The following is a 16,779-nucleotide window of genomic DNA, read 5'->3' as shown; positions in this document are numbered from 1 at the left end:
TTAAGAACATCTACACTGAACAGGTTTACCAAACAGTAGAGCTGTTACAGTGTTATATATGTGTTAGAACTTTCCTCCTGATATCGTTTCACCAGGACAACTGGATAATGCTAGCATGACAGTTGTGAGTGCTAACAGCAGCCATGTTTGTTTGTGTTTTTAACTTTCACTATGAGAATGTTTTGGTGAGGACCGGTTTTGAATCAGTCACCATCATATGGTCCTGAATCAGCGGCGCTTGTGGATGTGAGCGGTTAGATGGAGTCCTGAGGAAATGCTACTTTCAAATTCATGCTAGTTTTCCGTGACTACTGAACCTAGCTTTAACTGCCTGCGCCCGTTCAACCGCAGAAAATAAGGTGAATATAAAAGCATGTAAATGTGACTATAAATATCACAGGTAGAACTTTTCTGTTGATTTGGGTTAGCAGAGGCTTTAACACATACTTGGTTCACAATTGTGAAGAAGAAAAACAGTGCAATAATAAACACTTCAAATTCAAATCAAGTTCAGTTCAGAGATATATTCTCAAATTCAGTCTTACAGATGTTTAGATTTCCTTTAATTGATTAAAGGGGAATATTGTTATATTAGGTTATTTATACATTTGACTGATTTTGACTTCAGTGACTTAAATGCAACTTGATATATTTTGTTTTTACTAAAAAAAAAGGGAGTCACACTTGTTTGATAGTTTTGGGAATAAATGCAGAGTTAAAATGGATTCAGGTTCAACATTGGTCATTTATCTAAACACCTCAACATAGCATCTCATTTACATGAGGTGTAGTAGCCTAAAAAGGCCACCAGGTGTCACCAAAAACAGCAATTCCTGCTGTTTTGTTTTCTCTTTTGTCCCTCCTGCAACACTGTAGTTGAGAGTTTGTTGGATTTGGGAGCAGACGCAATGTTTTGTGTTAGAGGCGTTACTTTTGGGTTTTTTTTTTTTCTTTTTTTTTCTTTTTTTTTTTCATTAAACAAAATTATAATACAACAACACAACTCTGACTGGACAAGGTCTAAACAAACAAACAAATATACATACAAACAAATAAACTTGATAACCTACAAAAGGACAAGACATGGGAGCAAGGGGTGGAGCGTAAATATTGTTCAGTGTATAGATAAAGAAAATTGAAAAATAAATAAATAAATAAAATGTATACATTCATGTTCATTCAAGAATTCATGGGGTTTAAAACTCAGGTCAAGTATCAATAGGAGCCATCAAGGTCTTTTATCCATCACTGATGAAATAAAATTCAAAGAGCCTCTGTGGCCACTGCCTGGATCTACAAGTGCTGATGCTGCTTGCTCCATAGATATCAGTTCTAAATAATCTTTAAGCCAGCTGTCTATATCAAACTTTTGGGTTTTTAAGATTAAATTTGCTGGTCTTAAAACCACATCCAGGGTTTCTCTCTGCACTACATCCCCAAACAAACACCACAACGCAGAGTCCCAGGGGATTGTAGAGAGGAAACTACAGCTGGACATGCAGATAAAAGAGGATTACATACACTGGAAACTGATATAAAGTTAGAATGGGAAACAAACGCAGAGTGTGACGTACAATTAGAGGAATGCAAAGCTCATGCAGTCTGCAGGCTCTTCTTTAAACAGGCTGTGGATCCACAACTTTTAGAAACAGTAAGGAATCAAGAGTGTGAAACTAATTTTGTCACCGGTTGCAAAATGAAGTCAGAAAAACAGAAACATTCAATGTTAAACCTAAATGTTAAATCTAAACCTTAAATATACATTTAAATGTTAAGTATGAATATAAATGTTAGTTTAATGTTAAACCTACATCTTAAATATAAATGTTTAATGTTAAATCTAAATCTTAAATATACATTTAAATGTTAAATACAAATATTCAATTTTAAACCCAAATGTTTAATGTTAAATCTAAATCTCAAATACAAGTATTCAATGTTAAACCTAAATATTAAATATAAATGTTTAATGTTAAATCTAAATCTTAAATATACATTTAAATGTTAAATACAAATCTTAAATACAAGTATTCAATTTTAAACCCAAATGTTTAATGTTAAATCTAAATCTCAAATACAAGTATTCAATTTTAAACCTAAATGTTAAATCTAAATATAAATGTTTAAGGTTAAATCTAAATACAAGTATTCAATGTTAAATCTAAATCTTAAATATAAATGTTTAATGTTAAATCTAAATCTTAAATATACATTTAAATGTTAAATACAAATCTTAAATACAAGTATTCAATTTTAAACCCAAATGTTTAATGTTAAATCTAAATCTCAAATACAAGTATTCAATTTTAAACCTAAATGTTAAATCTAAATATAAATGTTTAATCTAAATACAAGTATTCAATGTTAAATCTAAATCTTATGTACATTTAAATGTTAAGTATGAACATAAATGTTTAATGTTAAACCTAAATTTTAAATATAATTTTTTAATGTTAGATCTAAAAAAAGTTCAATCTACACTTTAAATGTTAAATATACATTTAAAGGGCTAAAAATAAATGTTATATATAGTTTAATACAAGTGTTTTGTTAGATCTAAATGTTAAATACAAGTATGTCATATATAAATGTTTAATGTTAGATCTAAACATTAAAAGTTGAATCTAAATTTTAAATGTTAAATCTAAACATCTGCATCCTCAGTGAAATAGAGAGTAAAGGTCAGGTGTGTGTCTTTGTTCAGCAGTCAGACCCTCAGGAGGTTTTAGAAGAGCTCACAGTAAGAGTTAAATCAGGACTGAGTAAAGACCGGACTCTCTGAAGTGTCCTGTGAAAACTCTCAGACTGAAGGTTGCAAAATGAAGTCAGAAAAACAGAAGCAGTCTCAAAGTTTAAGTTTAAATTTGTTTTATTTTCAAAGTCCTGTGCAGGTTGAAGCCAGGAGTCAAAGAGTCCTGCAGGAGGAGAACAAAGTTAGTCAGGATTCAAACAGCAGCAGAGAAACATGTGAATAGTTTCAGAGTCTCACCTCAGTATTTTCCTCCTTTGCCACCCTTCACTGGTTCAGCCTGAGGCACCGCTTTCTGCACCACCTCGTAGTAGACCACTTCTGGTTCGGGGGCCTCTGGGGAGTAGTTCATGTGGGAGGAGACTTCTCTGGCGCGCTGGTAGCCGTTCCTGGTCTGGACGATGTAGGATGAAGCCGGCACGGAGAAGGTCTCCACCTCTTCCTCCGCCTGCTGCACACCTTTAACGCCCTTGGAGCCGACACCCGCTGCTGCAGCCGCCGCTTCCTCCTGAGAGCCCCAGACGCTGAAGTCAGGGAGGGAACGAGATGGCATCCAGCCGTTTGGGTTGAAGGACTCGAATCCTACGGTGGGCAGGGCAGACCACTCGCTTCCAAAAGTAGAACCCTCAAAGCTGAAGCTGGGAGCGCCGCTGTAAAGGATTGTGGACCCGTAGGCAGGGCCTGCAGAAGCAGAAGCGAAGCCACCATGGGAGGCTGCAGGAGCATTAAAGCCACCATGTGAAGCTCCAGGAGCACCGTAAGAACCAGCACCAAAGCCACCATGGGAGGCTGCAGGAGCATTAAAGCCACCATGTGAAGCTCCAGGAGCACCGTAAGAACCAGCACCAAAGCCACCGTAGGAGGCTCCAGGGGCGGCGTAAGCGACTGCTGCAGGGGCGGCGTAAGAGACTGCTGCAGGGGCGGCATAAGAGACTGCTGGTCCTGCATAGTGTCCAGCAGAGCCAGCACCAGGCTGAGACTGTGCAGAGAAGCTGACGTGACCTGAACCCTGAGGATTCCTGGCAGGTCTGGAAGCAGAGTTCACCACAAAGCTGTTGGGCTGGTAACTGGGTGAAGCATAGCTGGTGGCTGCAGCAGCAGGGGCCTGTTGGGCGGCTGCAGGCTCCTGGACTGCAGCCTGTTGAGGCTGCAGGGAAATCAGGGGAGCACGAGAGCCTTCAGGTGCACCAGAGCGAGGGGAAGGCCCGTCACTGGAGACAGCAGCGTAGGGATACTGGTACTCTGGATAAGAGATGAGGAGTTAAAAGAACTCATGCAGGATTCAGTCACACGTTAGTATCTGTCAGAAAGTCTTTGGACCAGCTTTGGATTTCAACTACTCACCATCTTTGGTTGCAGGAAAACAAGCTCCACTGCTGAAGAGCAGCAGGCAGATCCAAGAAACCCTGCACCAGTCAAGAACACAGAGTCACTCTCCTGAAGGTGGAGCTGAACACATTAAACATGGAGGACATTGTTCTTCAGAGGAAACCATGAACCTACCTTAGAGAGAGAGCGTGCAGCATGATGAATCAGCAGTGGGGATGTGGAGCAGCTTCTCTGAGGGTGCTGGAGGATTGAAGACTGAAGCTTGCTGTGATGATCTGCATGCTGCTCCTCTGCTCTTATACTGCTGCTGCTGCACCCGCTGCACTAATCACACTCATCACTGACACCTGGACCACAATCAGAGCCTGATGAGGACTCACCTGGGTCCACTCAGAGCAGATTGTGTTACATGCTGCAACACAAGTTTATTTGTTCATTTGATTTCAATTAAACTCACTCATCAAACTTTGTCTGTAGATCTGTAGAGGTCCGCTCTTGATACTCTAGAACATTTATTCCTCTTTAGATATTTAATTAAACTCATCTTGTGCTGGTATGAATTTAAGATTTATCATCATCAAATGTGCTTTAATACTTTTCACTGTGGTGTTAATATATGTCATCTTAAACTGGATCCTTTAATTCAATGGAGGATTTTAAAACCAGGATAAAGGATCATCTGATCAGCTTGTGCTCATGTTTTAGAGCTTAACACTGATCATGTATAAATGGATGTAATATTTGTCACATTATGTTTTGTCTTGTTCTCACTGTGAAACTCTTTATGCTGCTGTCTCGGCCAGGACTCCCTTATGAAAGAGACTTTGTATCACAAAGGGAAACTTCCTGGTAAATAAAGGTTAAATTAAATAATTAAAACACACATATATCTTCATAAACCTCATATTCATATTTTCTACTTTTGGATTTCTCTGTTGTAGGAACAGTTTTTATATTAATAATAACTTAAGTATTTTTTTATTTTGTAATTAATATGAACTGTTGTTTCTATGTTTGTGTTTATTTAATGTTTTGTAATTTATTTGTGTTTTCTGCCTCTTCCTGTGCTGTTAATTATTCATCTTTTTTTATTGTGCATTTTCTTAATTTAGCAAATAAATAAACGTAGTACGGTGGCTCTGAGGTGAAATGTTAACTTACAAATGATGAAACACTTTGACAAAGATGGAGACAAATTTACATTTTATAAAACAAAATTACATTTAACACTTTAATTAAGAACAAAACAAATTTACAAAATCAGAAACAATTTTAAAGAGACATTTTTACCAGAAACAGATTTACAAACGTCAAATTCTACCAGAAATATATATATTTTATTTATTTAATTTTGATATATATATATATATATATATCATATATACATTTAAAGAGACAGAGCATTTTTACCATAAACAAAGATTTTACCAGGAAAGGAATGCACCAAATACAGGAAGTGATCGAGTGAGCGGTGTGTGGGTTTTCAAAATAAAAGACGTCTGTAATGTGAAAATGTGCCACAACCAGAGTATTAATGAATATTTGAGATTCCTCTACACCTCAAAATGTGTTCCTGACAATCACAGCTATATCTGATTTGGAATTTCAAAATAAAATTTCATTGGAAATTTAGCAATAACAATGATTTTGCATAAATTTAAAGTAAGATTTTGAAAGTAATCCCAGTTTCCACTCAGTAATGTTCCAATATATATATATATGTTAATTTCATATATATAATTTGTTTTTCTTTGTTTATTTTTGTGTTTTTCTGTCAAGCACTTTGTAACTTTGTTTAGAAAAGTCCTGTAGAAATAAAGATATTATTATTATTATTATTATTATTATTATTATTATTATTATTATCACCATCATCATCATTATTATTATTATTAATAAATATAGGAAGTGATCGAGTGACTGTCCTGCCAATCACCGGTCATTCTGATGTGTCCTTTCAAAATAAAAGCCAAACAGAATTAGAAAAAATTGCGATAATTCTGGATATTTTCAATCAGAGATGACGAACAAATCTTAGTTTCCACTCAGTGATTTTATCTCAGAGTCATAGTGGAACATTACTGAGTGGAAACTGGGATTACTTTCAAAATCTTACTTTAAATTTATGCAAAATCATTGTTATTGCTAAATTTCCAATGAAATTTTATTTTGAAATTCCAAATCAGATATAGCTGTGATTGTCAGGAACACATTTTGAGGTGTAGAGGAATCTCAAATATTCATTAATACTCTGGTTGTGGCACATTTTCACATTACAGACGTCTTTTATTTTGAAAACCCACACACCGCTCACTCGATCACTTCCTGTATTTGGTGCATTCCTTTCCTGGTAAAATCTTTGTTTATGGTAAAAATGCTCTGTCTCTTTAAATGTATGTCTGGGAATCAGAGCAGCATCTGATTTGGAATTTCAAAATAAAAGCCAATGAAATTAGAAAAAATAGCATTAATTCTGGATATTTTCAATCAGAGATGATGAACAAATCTTAGTTTCCACTCAGTGACTTTAACTCAGAGTCATAGTGGAACATTATTCAGTGGGAACTTGGATTTTGTTTGTAATCTCACGTTTAATTTATGCAAAATCATTGTAATATGCTAAATTTCCAATGGCTTTTATTTTGAAATTCCAAATCAAATATAGCTGTGATTGGCAGGAACACATTTTGAGGTGTAGAGGAATGTCAAATATTTATTATTACTCTGGTTGTGGCACATTTTCACATTACAGACGTCTTTTATTTTGAAAATCCACACACCGCTCACTCGATCACTTCCTGTATTTGGTGCATTCCTTTCCTGGTAGAATCTTGTGTTTGTAAAAATGTTCCTTCTCTTTAAGTGTGTTCCTGCCAATCACAGCAGCATCTGATTTGGAATTTCAAAATAAAAGCCACAGTAATTTAGCAGATAGATTTTATTTTGAAATTCCAATTTAGGTTGATCTGTGATTGTTTATTCTACTCAGTTTCTTCTTCTCCTGCACAAGAGGAGACGCCTCAGAAACCAGACGAGTAGACGTCAGACGGTTCCTGTGGTCTGGTTTGGTCTCCGCCCGCAGAGCCCTGGCGTGTTTCAGCTGCGTGTGTCACATGACCCTCATCCTGCAGGTCTGAGCGCCCTCTTGAGTTCCTCCTCCCGCGGTGATGATCACTCGAGAGGAGAGTGTGTTTGATGGAAACACACACTCAGAGATCCACATCCCAGCTCAGAGCGGCTGTGAGTGTCTCCGTCTCTGTTTGAAGCTTTTGTTCATCTGGTGGACGCTCGAGCTGCAGGGAGGTCAAAGGTCAGAGAGCGAGTCAGACAGGAACACACACACACACACACACACACACACACACACACACACACACACGGTCCACTTTCATCTGCAGGAGAAGAAGGATGGGATTGTGTCAGAGTCTCTCTGATGTCTCGCAGCATCAGGACGGTTTATCTGAGTCCGTCAGAGGACAACAGAGACGGGTTGAAGACTGAAATAAACCTATAATTCACCAACGAAGAAGAAACCTGTGGAGCAGATATCAGTAAATAAAGCAGACACCCTCTCTACTATTAGGAGTAGGCTTCAAACTCTCCGTCAGAGCTGGATCAGGCTTGGACCAGCTCTTAGTTCTGCTGCTATAGGCTTAGACTGACACACTGGGATCCTGTCTTTCCCTCTCTCTCCTCTCTCTGCCTGTCTCTCACTTTAACTCTTCCTGTCCCATTAAAGTTACTAACCATAGACCTTTCTGGAGTCCCTGAGCTCCCTTGTCTCGTAGGTTCCTCTGGATCTCTGCTGTAGATTCCTTTTTTGGGGTCTGTTATTCATTCTTTCTTTCTTTCTTTCTTTCTTTCTTTCTTTCTTTCTTTCTTTCTTTCTTTCTTTCTTTCTTTCTTTCTTTCTTTCATTCCTTCCCTCCTTCCTTCCTTTCTGTCTTTCTTTCCTTCCTTTCATTCCTTCCCTCCTTCCTTTCTGTCTTTCCTTCCTTCCTTCCTTCTTTCTTTCTTTCTTTCTTTCTTTCTTCCATCCCTTCCTTTCATACCTTCCCTCCTTCCTTCCTTTCTGTCTTTCTTTGATTCCTTCCTTTTTTCTTTCTTTCTTTCTTTCTTTCTCTTTCTTTCTTTCTTTCTTTCTGTCCTTCCTTCTTTCTTTCTTTCTTTCCTTCTTTCATTCCATCTTTCTTTCTTTCCTTCCTTTCATTCCTTCCCTCTTTCCTTCCTTTGTCTTTCTTTCCTTCCTTCATTCCATCTTTTTTTCTTTCCTTCATTCCATCTTTCTTTCTTTCCTTCCTTCCTTCCTTCTTTCTTTCTTTCTTTCCTTCTTTCATTCCATCTTTCTTTCTTTCCTTCCTTTCATTCCTTCCCTCCTTCCTTCCTTTGTCTTTCTTTCCTTCCTTCATTCCATATTTCTTTCTTTCTTCCATCCCTTCCTTTCATACCTTCCCTCCTTCCTTCCTGTCTTTCATTCCTTCCTTTTTTTTTCTTTCTTTCCTTCTTTCCATCTTTTTCTTTCCTTCCTTTCATTCCTTCCCTCCTTCCTTTCTTTCTGTCTTTCCTTCCTTCTTTCATTCCTTTCTGCTTGCTTACTCTCTTTTTTTTGTTTTCTTTCTCTCCATGTTTCTTCATGTCTCCTTTTCTTATCCCGTCCTTTCCTTCTGTCATTCCTTCACCATTTATTCTCCCCTTTTTCTTTCTGGTCTCTTCTCTCTCTTCTTAGACCTTTCTGGAGTCCCTGATCTCTGGATCTCTTGAGCTTGTTCCACAGTTTTGGGAGTCACTGCTAAGACACAAATCTCAGATAAAAGCCTCAAATGGTTAACACAAGAGCAGACAGGATTTCTGTTTAATTTAAAATCACTAAGATCAGTTACTGTTGGTTTTAAGTACAGTTGCATGGAGTCCAGATCCACTATTGAGGCCTCTACATACAGCACAGGATTCAAACAGGTCAGATGTAAAGATCAGCTTTTTGAATGGGTGAGGTTTCTGGAGCCAGCCTCTAGTGGACAGTTGAGGAACTGCAGTCCTTGCACTTCAAAATTGGCTTTCTCAGACCAAGTTTGAGTTCCCTACATCACTTCCTGTTTCTTACACTTCCCATAGTACCTCAGAAAACTGATCCTGCAGACCAAGTTTTTACAGTTAGTCTCTTAACCCTCACCCAAAAACCAGAGACCCTGCAGCCTTTAAGTCCCCCCCAACTAAGTGAACTAAGCTCTTTGAGACACCGAGGAGTCAACCTTAAATTAAGACAACTGCAATGAGGTAAAGAGGCTTTGGTTGAAGTCAAAGTGACAGTAGGTTCTAGAAATATGAGTAATGGACTCAACAGCAGAGATCGATTCATGTTAGTTTATTGAACACACAGATCCATATGGTCGTAGGGATGCTGAGGCTCTGCTCGTCACACCTGCAGAGAGAGAGAGAGACAGTCAGTGAATGGAATCAGGAAGTTTATACTTAAAGCTCTCCAAGTCCAAATGTTACCTCAGTATTTTCCTCCTTTGCCACCCTTCACTGGTTCAGCCTGAGGCACCGCTTTCTGCACCACCTCGTAGTAGACCACTTCTGGTTCGGGGGCCTCTGGGGAGTAGTTCATGTGGGAGGAGACTTCTCTGGCGCGCTGGTAGCCGTTCCTGGTCTGGACGATGTAGGATGAAGCCGGCACGGAGAAGGTCTCCACCTCTTCCTCCGCCTGCTGCACACCTTTAACGCCCTTGGAGCCGACACCCGCTGCTGCAGCCGCCGCTTCCTCCTGAGAGCCCCAGACGCTGAAGTCAGGGAGGGAACGAGATGGCATCCAGCCGTTTGGGTTGAAGGACTCGAATCCTACGGTGGGCAGGGCAGACCACTCGCTTCCAAAAGAGTCAGCACCCTCAAAGCTGAAGCTGGGAGCGCCGCTGTAGAGGATTGTGGAGCCTCCAGCAGCAGCACCACCGGCATATCCACCATATGAGCCTCCAGCAGCAGCAGCATCATATCCACCATATGAGCCTCCAGCAGCAGCAGCATCATATCCACCATATGAGCCTCCAGCAGCAGCACCATATCCACCGTGAGAGACTGCAGGAGCGCTGTAGGTAGCAGATCCTGCACCAAGGCTGCTGCTAGCACCTGAACCCCAACCAGCATTCCCTGCAAGCAAAGAACACACATTAGTCATGTTTGATGAGTGTGTGTCAGCTAATGTGAGACTCTTTGAGACGCACCTCCTTTAGTCGCAGGAAAAGAAAGGGCGGTGCCAAAGACCATCAAACAAACGCAGGCGAACCTTTAAGACAAACATGTTCAAAGGGAAACATTAACATCTGCAGAAACTTTAAAGAACATTTCAAAATCAGAAGTTCAAAGCATGATGAGACTCACCCCAGGGAAACCATCTTGGACTGATGATAGGAGATGAAACCAACGCAGCAGATTAAACCCGACAGTCTGCTTGAAGCTGAAGACAGAAGCTGAAGACAGAAGCTGTGTGCTGTGTCTCATCTGTCCCTGCTCGCTCTTTATATACTGCTGCTGCACATGCTCAGTGCACTAATCACCCTCATTACCCTCACCTGGTGTCCAATCAGGCAGCTCATGCTGAAAAAAGCCAGGTGTGTTCCTAACACTAAAACCTGCCTGCCAGGCCTGTAGGGGGCGATAGAGTCTTCATGAACGTCACTGAAACACGAGAGGGGAACGTTCTGAGGATGCATGCTGAGGAAACAGGAACTTTTTATCAGTGCATTTTTATTTAATCCAGAAGCTGAGATCTGAGACACGTAGCGGTCTCTGTTAGACTGCAGGAGACTGGAGTGACAGCTCTGCAGGAAGCTGCAACATTTCTGTTCTTTCTGTGGATACAAAAAGCACCACAGATTGTGCATCAGTTGCTCTCCCTATCCTCCCATAAGGTCTGATTCACAAAGCACACTGTGCTGATGATGTCCAAGCACAAACACACTCAGAAACTTTGCAGCTCTCTACCTGTGCACATCAAAATGATGAGCTCTCTCTCTTTCTTTATTAGGATCCCTATTATCTTCCACATTGTGGTTGCTAGTCCGCCTGGGGTCCACACAACAAAACAAAAACAAGAAAAACATTCATTTAAAATCCCACATTATCCATAAAACAAAGATGCATTAGCAGCCAATTATAAAACTCAAGAATGACAATGAAAAATAAACTAAGTATCTGAGCAAATAAACCATAAGTAGCATTAAACTACAAAATAATGGAAACAAAAACAAAGTTGTCACAAACACATGGCACCAAAAATGAATAAAACACAGACTTTCAAAACAGTGATTACATAATAATGTCTGTGAGGAGTCCATCAGCTTTTGTTAAAGTGACTTTTAAAAAGAAGATCTGTCTTTTAATTCAGAGTCGTTTCTTTTAAGCCCCAGACTGCATTATTATACTCACTGTTTATTCAGTTATCTGATTAGTTCTTATAGTGTGCAGCATTTAGCAAGTTACAGCAGCAAGGACACACTTCCTTTAACAGGCAGAAACCTCCAGCAGGACCAGACTCATGTTAGACACACATCTACTGAGACAGAGTTGGAGAGAGGGATAGAGGGAGATGAAAAGAGAGAGAGAGAGAGAGAGAGAGAGAGAGAGAGAGAGAGAGTGAGAGAGAGAGAGAGAGAGAGAGAGAGAGAGAGAGAGAGAGAGAGAGAGAGAGAGAGAGAGAGAGAGAGAGAGAGAGAGGATAGTGGGGAGACGGATAGTAGTAGTTGTAGCAGCTGGAGTCTGGACCACGTCCACAGCAGCAGAGATCCAGAGGAACCTACGAGACAAGGGAGCTCAGGGACTCCAGAAAGGTCTAAGAAAAGAGAGAAGAGAGGGAGACCAGAAGAAAGAAAAAGAGGAGAAGAAATGGGGAAGGAAAGACAGAAGGAAAGGACAGGATAAGAAAAGGAGACAAAGGATGAAGAAATATGGAAAGAACAAAGAGAGAATGAAAGAAAGGAAGGAAGGAAGGAAGGAAACTAAAAAAGAAGGAAAGAAAGAAAGAAAGAAAGAAAGGATGAATAACAGACCCCAAAAAGGAATCTCCAGCAGAGATCCAGAGGAACCTATGAGACAAGGGAGCTCAGGGACTCCAGAAAGGTCTATGGTTAGTAACTTTAATGGGACAGGAAGAGTTAAAGTGAGAGACAGGCAGAGAGAGGAGAGAGAGGGAAAGACAGGATCCCAGTGTGTCAGTCTTAGCCTATAGCAGTCTGAGTCTGTAGCAGTCTGAGCCTATAGCAGTCTGAGTCTATAGCAGTCTGGGGCTATAAAAGTCTGGGTCTATAGAAGTCTGAGTCCATAGAAGTCTGAGTCTATAGAAGTCTGAGCCTATAGCAGTCTGAGTCTATAGCAGTCTGAGTCTATAGCAGTCTGAGTCTATAGCAGTCTGAGCCTATAACAGTCTGGGCTTATAGCAGTCTGAGTCTATAGCAGTCTGAGTCTATAACAGTCTGAGTCTATAACAGTCTGAGTCTATAACAGTCTGAGTCTATAGCAGTCTGAGTCTATAGCAGTCTGAGCCTATAGCAGTCTGAGTCTATAGCAGTCTGAGTCTATAGCAGTCTGAGTCTATAGCAGTCTGAGCCTATAGCAGTCTGAGCCTATAGCAGTCTGAGTCTATAGCAGTCTGAGTCTATAGCAGTCTGAGTCTATAGCAGTCTGAGCCTATAGCAGTCTGAGCTTATAGCAGTCTGAGTCTATAGCAGTCTGAGCCTATAGCAGTCTGAGCTTATAGCAGTCTGAGTCTATAGCAGTCTGAGTCTATAGCAGTCTGAGCTTATAGCAGTCTGAGTCTATAGCAGTCTGGGCTTATAGCAGTCTGAGTCTATAGCAGTCTGAGCCTATAGCAGTCTGAGTCTATAGCAGTCTGAGCTTATAGCAGTCTGAGTCTATAGCAGTCTGAGCCTATAGCAGTCTGAGCCTATAGCAGTCTGGGCTTATAGCAGTCTGAGTCTATAGCAGTCTAAGCATATAGCAGTCTGAGCCTATAGCAGTCTGAGTCTATAGCAGTCTGAGTCTATAGCAGTCTAAGCCTATAGCAGTCTGAGTCTATAGCAGTCTAAGTCTATAGAAGTCTGAGCCTATAACAGTCTGGGCTTATAGCAGTCTGAGTCTATAGCAGTCTAAGTCTATAGAAGTCTGAGCCTATAGCAGTCTGGGCTTACAGAAGTCTGAGCCTATAGCAGTCTGGGCTTATAACAGTCTGAGCCTATAGCAGTCTGGGCTTATAGCAGTCTGAGTCTATAACAGTCTGAGCCTATAGCAGTCTGGGCTTATAACAGTCTGAGTCTATAGCAGTCTGAGTCTAAAGCAGTCTGAGTCTATAACAGTCTGAGTCTATAACAGTCTGAGTCTATAGCAGTCTGGGCTTATAACAGTCTGAGCCTATAGCAGTCTGAGTCTATAGCAGTCTTAACCTATAACAGTCTGAGCCTATAGTAGCGTAACTAAGACCTGGTCCAAGCCTGATCCAGCTCTAACTATAAGCTTTATCAAAAGGAAAGTCTGAAGCCTACTCTTAAAAGTAGAGAGGGGGTCTGCCTCCTGGACCCTGACTGGTAGATGTTCCAAAGCTGAAGGCTCGACCTCCCATACAGGACAGATTGTGTCAAAGGGCCAGAGGCTGTTTCTAAATATCCAGACTTCCCTGGTCAGACTGGCTCTCACACTTTGCAGTTAAGCGCTGAGGATTCCTGACCCACAGCGTCACCTGAAGGAGACTCATTCCTGCAGAACATCACAAACTTTACACACAGCAGTTTTTCTGTCACCTCCTGCAGCTTCACATGCGCTCCTGTTCATTATTCAGTGTTTCAGTGTGCACATATGAGGAGTTTGTCTCTGCAGTGTCACCCTAAAGAAGATCCTCATACAGGAACTCATGACTCCAACTCCCTTCAGACTCCAAACAGACCCTGAGGTGGATCTGTCTGTGATTCTGCAAACTATCAGCCTTCAATCAAACACATCAAACACCCCACCCTCATTCATAACCACAGAGAGAAACACAGAGAGGTTAGAGCTCTGAGTGGACCCAGGTGAGTCCTCATCAGGCTCTGATTGTGGTCCAGGTGTCAGTGATGAGTGTGATTAGTGCAGTGGGTGCAGCAGCAGCAGTATAAGAGCAGAGGAGCAGCATGCAGATCATCACAGCAAGCTTCAGTCTTCAATCCTCCAGCACCCTCAGAGAAGCTGCTCCACATCCCCACTGCTGATTCATCATGCTGCACGCTCTCTCTCTAAGGTAGGTTCATGGTTTCCTCTGCAGAACAATGTCCTCCATGTTTAATGTGTTCAGCTCCACCTTCAGGAGGAGAGTGACTCTGTGTTCTTGACTGGTGCAGGGTTTCTTGGATCTGCCTGCTGCTCTTCAGCAGTGGAGCTTGTTTTCCTGCAACCAAAGATGGTGAGCTGAGTGGATGACTCTTTCCTTCACATGTCTCTCTCTCTGTTCTCTCTCTCTTCAGTGTGTCATGCTTTTGCTTCTCTCCTCCAGATTACCAGTATCCCTACACTGCTGCCGTCTCCAGTGATGAACCCACTGCTCAGCTGAGCCTGGAGGAACCTTCTTATCAATCTGAGAGCGACGTCAGTGACAACCTCTCCCCTCGCTCTGGGGCTCAGCTTCAACCGTCTGCAGTCCAGGAGCCAGCAGAGGCCCAGCAGGCCCCCGCTGCTGCTGCAGCCACCAGCTGGGCCACCTACCAGCCCGCTACTTACGACGTGAGCTCTGCTTCCAGACCTGCCAGAGCTCCTCAGGGTTCAGGTCACGTTGGTGCTCCTAGCTTCCATGCGCAGTCTCAGCCTCAAGCTGCCCCGGCAGCGGTCCCTTACGCCGCCCCTGCAGCAGTCTCTTACGCCGCCCCTGCAGCAGTCTCTTACGCCGCCCCTGCAGCAGTCTCTTACGCCGCCCCTGCAGCAGTCTCTTATGCTGCTCCTGGAGCCTCCTACGGTGGCTTTAATGCTCCTGCAGCCTCCCATGGTGGCTTTGGTGCTGGTTCTTACGGTGCTCCTGGAGCTTCACATGGTGGCTTTAATGCTCCTGCAGCCTCCCATGGTGGCTTTGGTGCTGGTTCTTACGGTGCTCCTGGAGCTTCACATGGTGGCTTTAATGCTCCTGCAGCCTCCCATGGTGGCTTCGCTTCTGCAGGCCCCGCCTACGAGTCCACAATCCTTTACAGCGGCGCTCCCAGCTTCAGCTTTGAGGGTTCTACTTTTGGAAGCGAGTGGTCTGCCCTGCCCACCGTAGGATTCGAGTCCTTCAACCCAAATGGCTGGATGCCATCTCGTTCCCTCCCTGACTTCAGCGTCTGGGGCTCTCAGGAGGAAGCGGCGGCAGCAGCAGCGGGTGTCGGCTCCAAGGGCGTTAAAGGTGTGCAGCAGGCGGAGGAAGAGGTGGAGACCTTCTCCGTGCCGGCTTCATCCTACATCGTCCAGACCAGGAACGGCTACCAGCGCGCCAGAGAAGTCTCCTCCCACATGAACTACTCCCCAGAGGTCCCTGAACCAGAAGTGGTCTACTACGAGGTGGTGCAGAAAGCGGTGCCTCAGGCTGAACCAGTGAAGGGTGGCAAAGGAGGAAAATACTGAGGTGAGACTCTGAAACTATTCACATGTTTCTCTGCTGCTGTTTGAATCCTGACTAACTTTGTTCTCCTCCTGCAGGACTCTTTGACTCCTGGCTTCAACCTGCACAGGACTTTGAAAATAAAACAAATTGAAACTTAAACTTTGAGACTGCTTCTGTTTTTCTGACTTCATTTTGCAACCTTCAGTCTGAGAGTTTTCACAGGACACTTCAGAGAGTCCGGTCTTTACTCAGTCCTGATTTAACTCTTACTGTGAGCTCTTCTAAAACCTCCTGAGGGTCTGACTGCTGAACAAAGACACACACCTGACCTTTACTCTCTATTTCACTGAGGATGCAGATGTTTAGATTTAACATTTAAAATTTAGATTCAACTTTTAATGTTTAGATCTAACATTAAACATTTATATATGACATGCTTGTATTTAACATTTAGATCTAACAAACACTTGTATTAAACTATATATAACATTTATTTTTAGCCCTTTAAATGTATATTTAGCATTTGAATTTAACATTTAAAGTGTAGATTGAACTTTTTTTAGATCTAACATTAAAAAATTATATTTAAAATTTAGGTTTAACATTAAACATTTATGTTCATACTTAACATTTAAATGTACATAAGATTTAGATTTAACATTGAATACTTGTATTTAGATTAAACATTTATATTTAGATTTAACATTTAGGTTTAAAATTGAATACTTGTATTTGAGATTTAGATTTAACATTAAACATTTGGGTTTAAAATTGAATACTTGTATTTAAGATTTGTATTTAACATTTAAATTTATATTTAAGATTTAGATTTAACATTAAACATTTATATTTAAGATTTAGGTTTAACATTGAATACTTGTATTTAGATTTAACCTTAAACATTTATATTTAGATTTAACATTTAGGTTTAAAATTGAATACTTGTATTTAAGATTTAGATTTAACATTTAAATGTATATTTAAGATTTAGATTTAACATTAAACTAACATTTATATTCATACTTAACATTTAAATGTATATTTAAGGTTTAGATTTAACATTTAGGTTTAAAATTGAATACTTGTATTTGAGATTTAGATTTAACATTAAACATTT

The 16,779-nt window shown here is 41.0% G+C and overlaps 3 protein-coding genes across 4 annotated transcripts; 1 reads left to right on the top strand and 2 right to left on the bottom strand.

Moving 5' to 3' along the window:
- Positions 1 to 2,851: 2,851 nt before the first annotated feature.
- LOC117808583 (apomucin-like) lies at positions 2,852 to 4,388 on the bottom strand. Its single transcript, XM_034678303.1, has 4 exons — positions 4,253 to 4,388; positions 4,094 to 4,155; positions 2,990 to 3,991; positions 2,852 to 2,915 (listed from the first exon to the last, which is right to left on the bottom strand). Exons 1-3 carry the CDS (start codon positions 4,273 to 4,275, stop codon positions 2,991 to 2,993), a joined length of 1,086 nt encoding a protein of 361 aa, XP_034534194.1. The 5' UTR covers positions 4,276 to 4,388; the 3' UTR covers positions 2,852 to 2,915; position 2,990.
- A 5,037-nt stretch (positions 4,389 to 9,425) lies between these two features.
- Positions 9,426 to 10,588, bottom strand: LOC117808584 (prisilkin-39-like). Its single transcript, XM_034678304.1, has 4 exons — positions 10,454 to 10,588; positions 10,297 to 10,358; positions 9,575 to 10,222; positions 9,426 to 9,497 (listed from the first exon to the last, which is right to left on the bottom strand). The coding sequence occupies exons 1-3, from the start codon at positions 10,465 to 10,467 to the stop codon at positions 9,576 to 9,578; spliced, it is 723 nt and encodes a 240-aa protein (XP_034534195.1). The 5' UTR covers positions 10,468 to 10,588; the 3' UTR covers positions 9,426 to 9,497; position 9,575.
- A 3,612-nt stretch (positions 10,589 to 14,200) lies between these two features.
- On the top strand, positions 14,201 to 15,821 carry LOC117808578 (pro-resilin-like). 2 transcript variants are annotated; one of them, XM_034678296.1, is made up of 5 exons: positions 14,201 to 14,336; positions 14,437 to 14,498; positions 14,589 to 15,044; positions 15,075 to 15,683; positions 15,758 to 15,821. In XM_034678296.1, the coding sequence occupies exons 1-4, from the start codon at positions 14,314 to 14,316 to the stop codon at positions 15,680 to 15,682; spliced, it is 1,149 nt and encodes a 382-aa protein (XP_034534187.1). In that variant the 5' UTR covers positions 14,201 to 14,313; the 3' UTR covers position 15,683; positions 15,758 to 15,821. The 2 variants fall into 2 exon arrangements, with proteins under 2 accessions (XP_034534187.1, XP_034534186.1); XM_034678295.1 differs by having other exon boundaries at positions 14,589 to 15,683.
- Positions 15,822 to 16,779: the final 958 nt, after the last annotated feature.

The sequence above is a fragment of the Notolabrus celidotus genome, unplaced genomic scaffold (assembly GCF_009762535.1).
Source record: "Notolabrus celidotus isolate fNotCel1 unplaced genomic scaffold, fNotCel1.pri scaffold_127_arrow_ctg1, whole genome shotgun sequence".
Classification (NCBI taxonomy): domain Eukaryota; kingdom Metazoa; phylum Chordata; class Actinopteri; order Labriformes; family Labridae; genus Notolabrus; species Notolabrus celidotus.
Note: the sequence above shows the minus strand (reverse complement) of the source record. Positions and strands in the feature narration are given on the sequence as shown.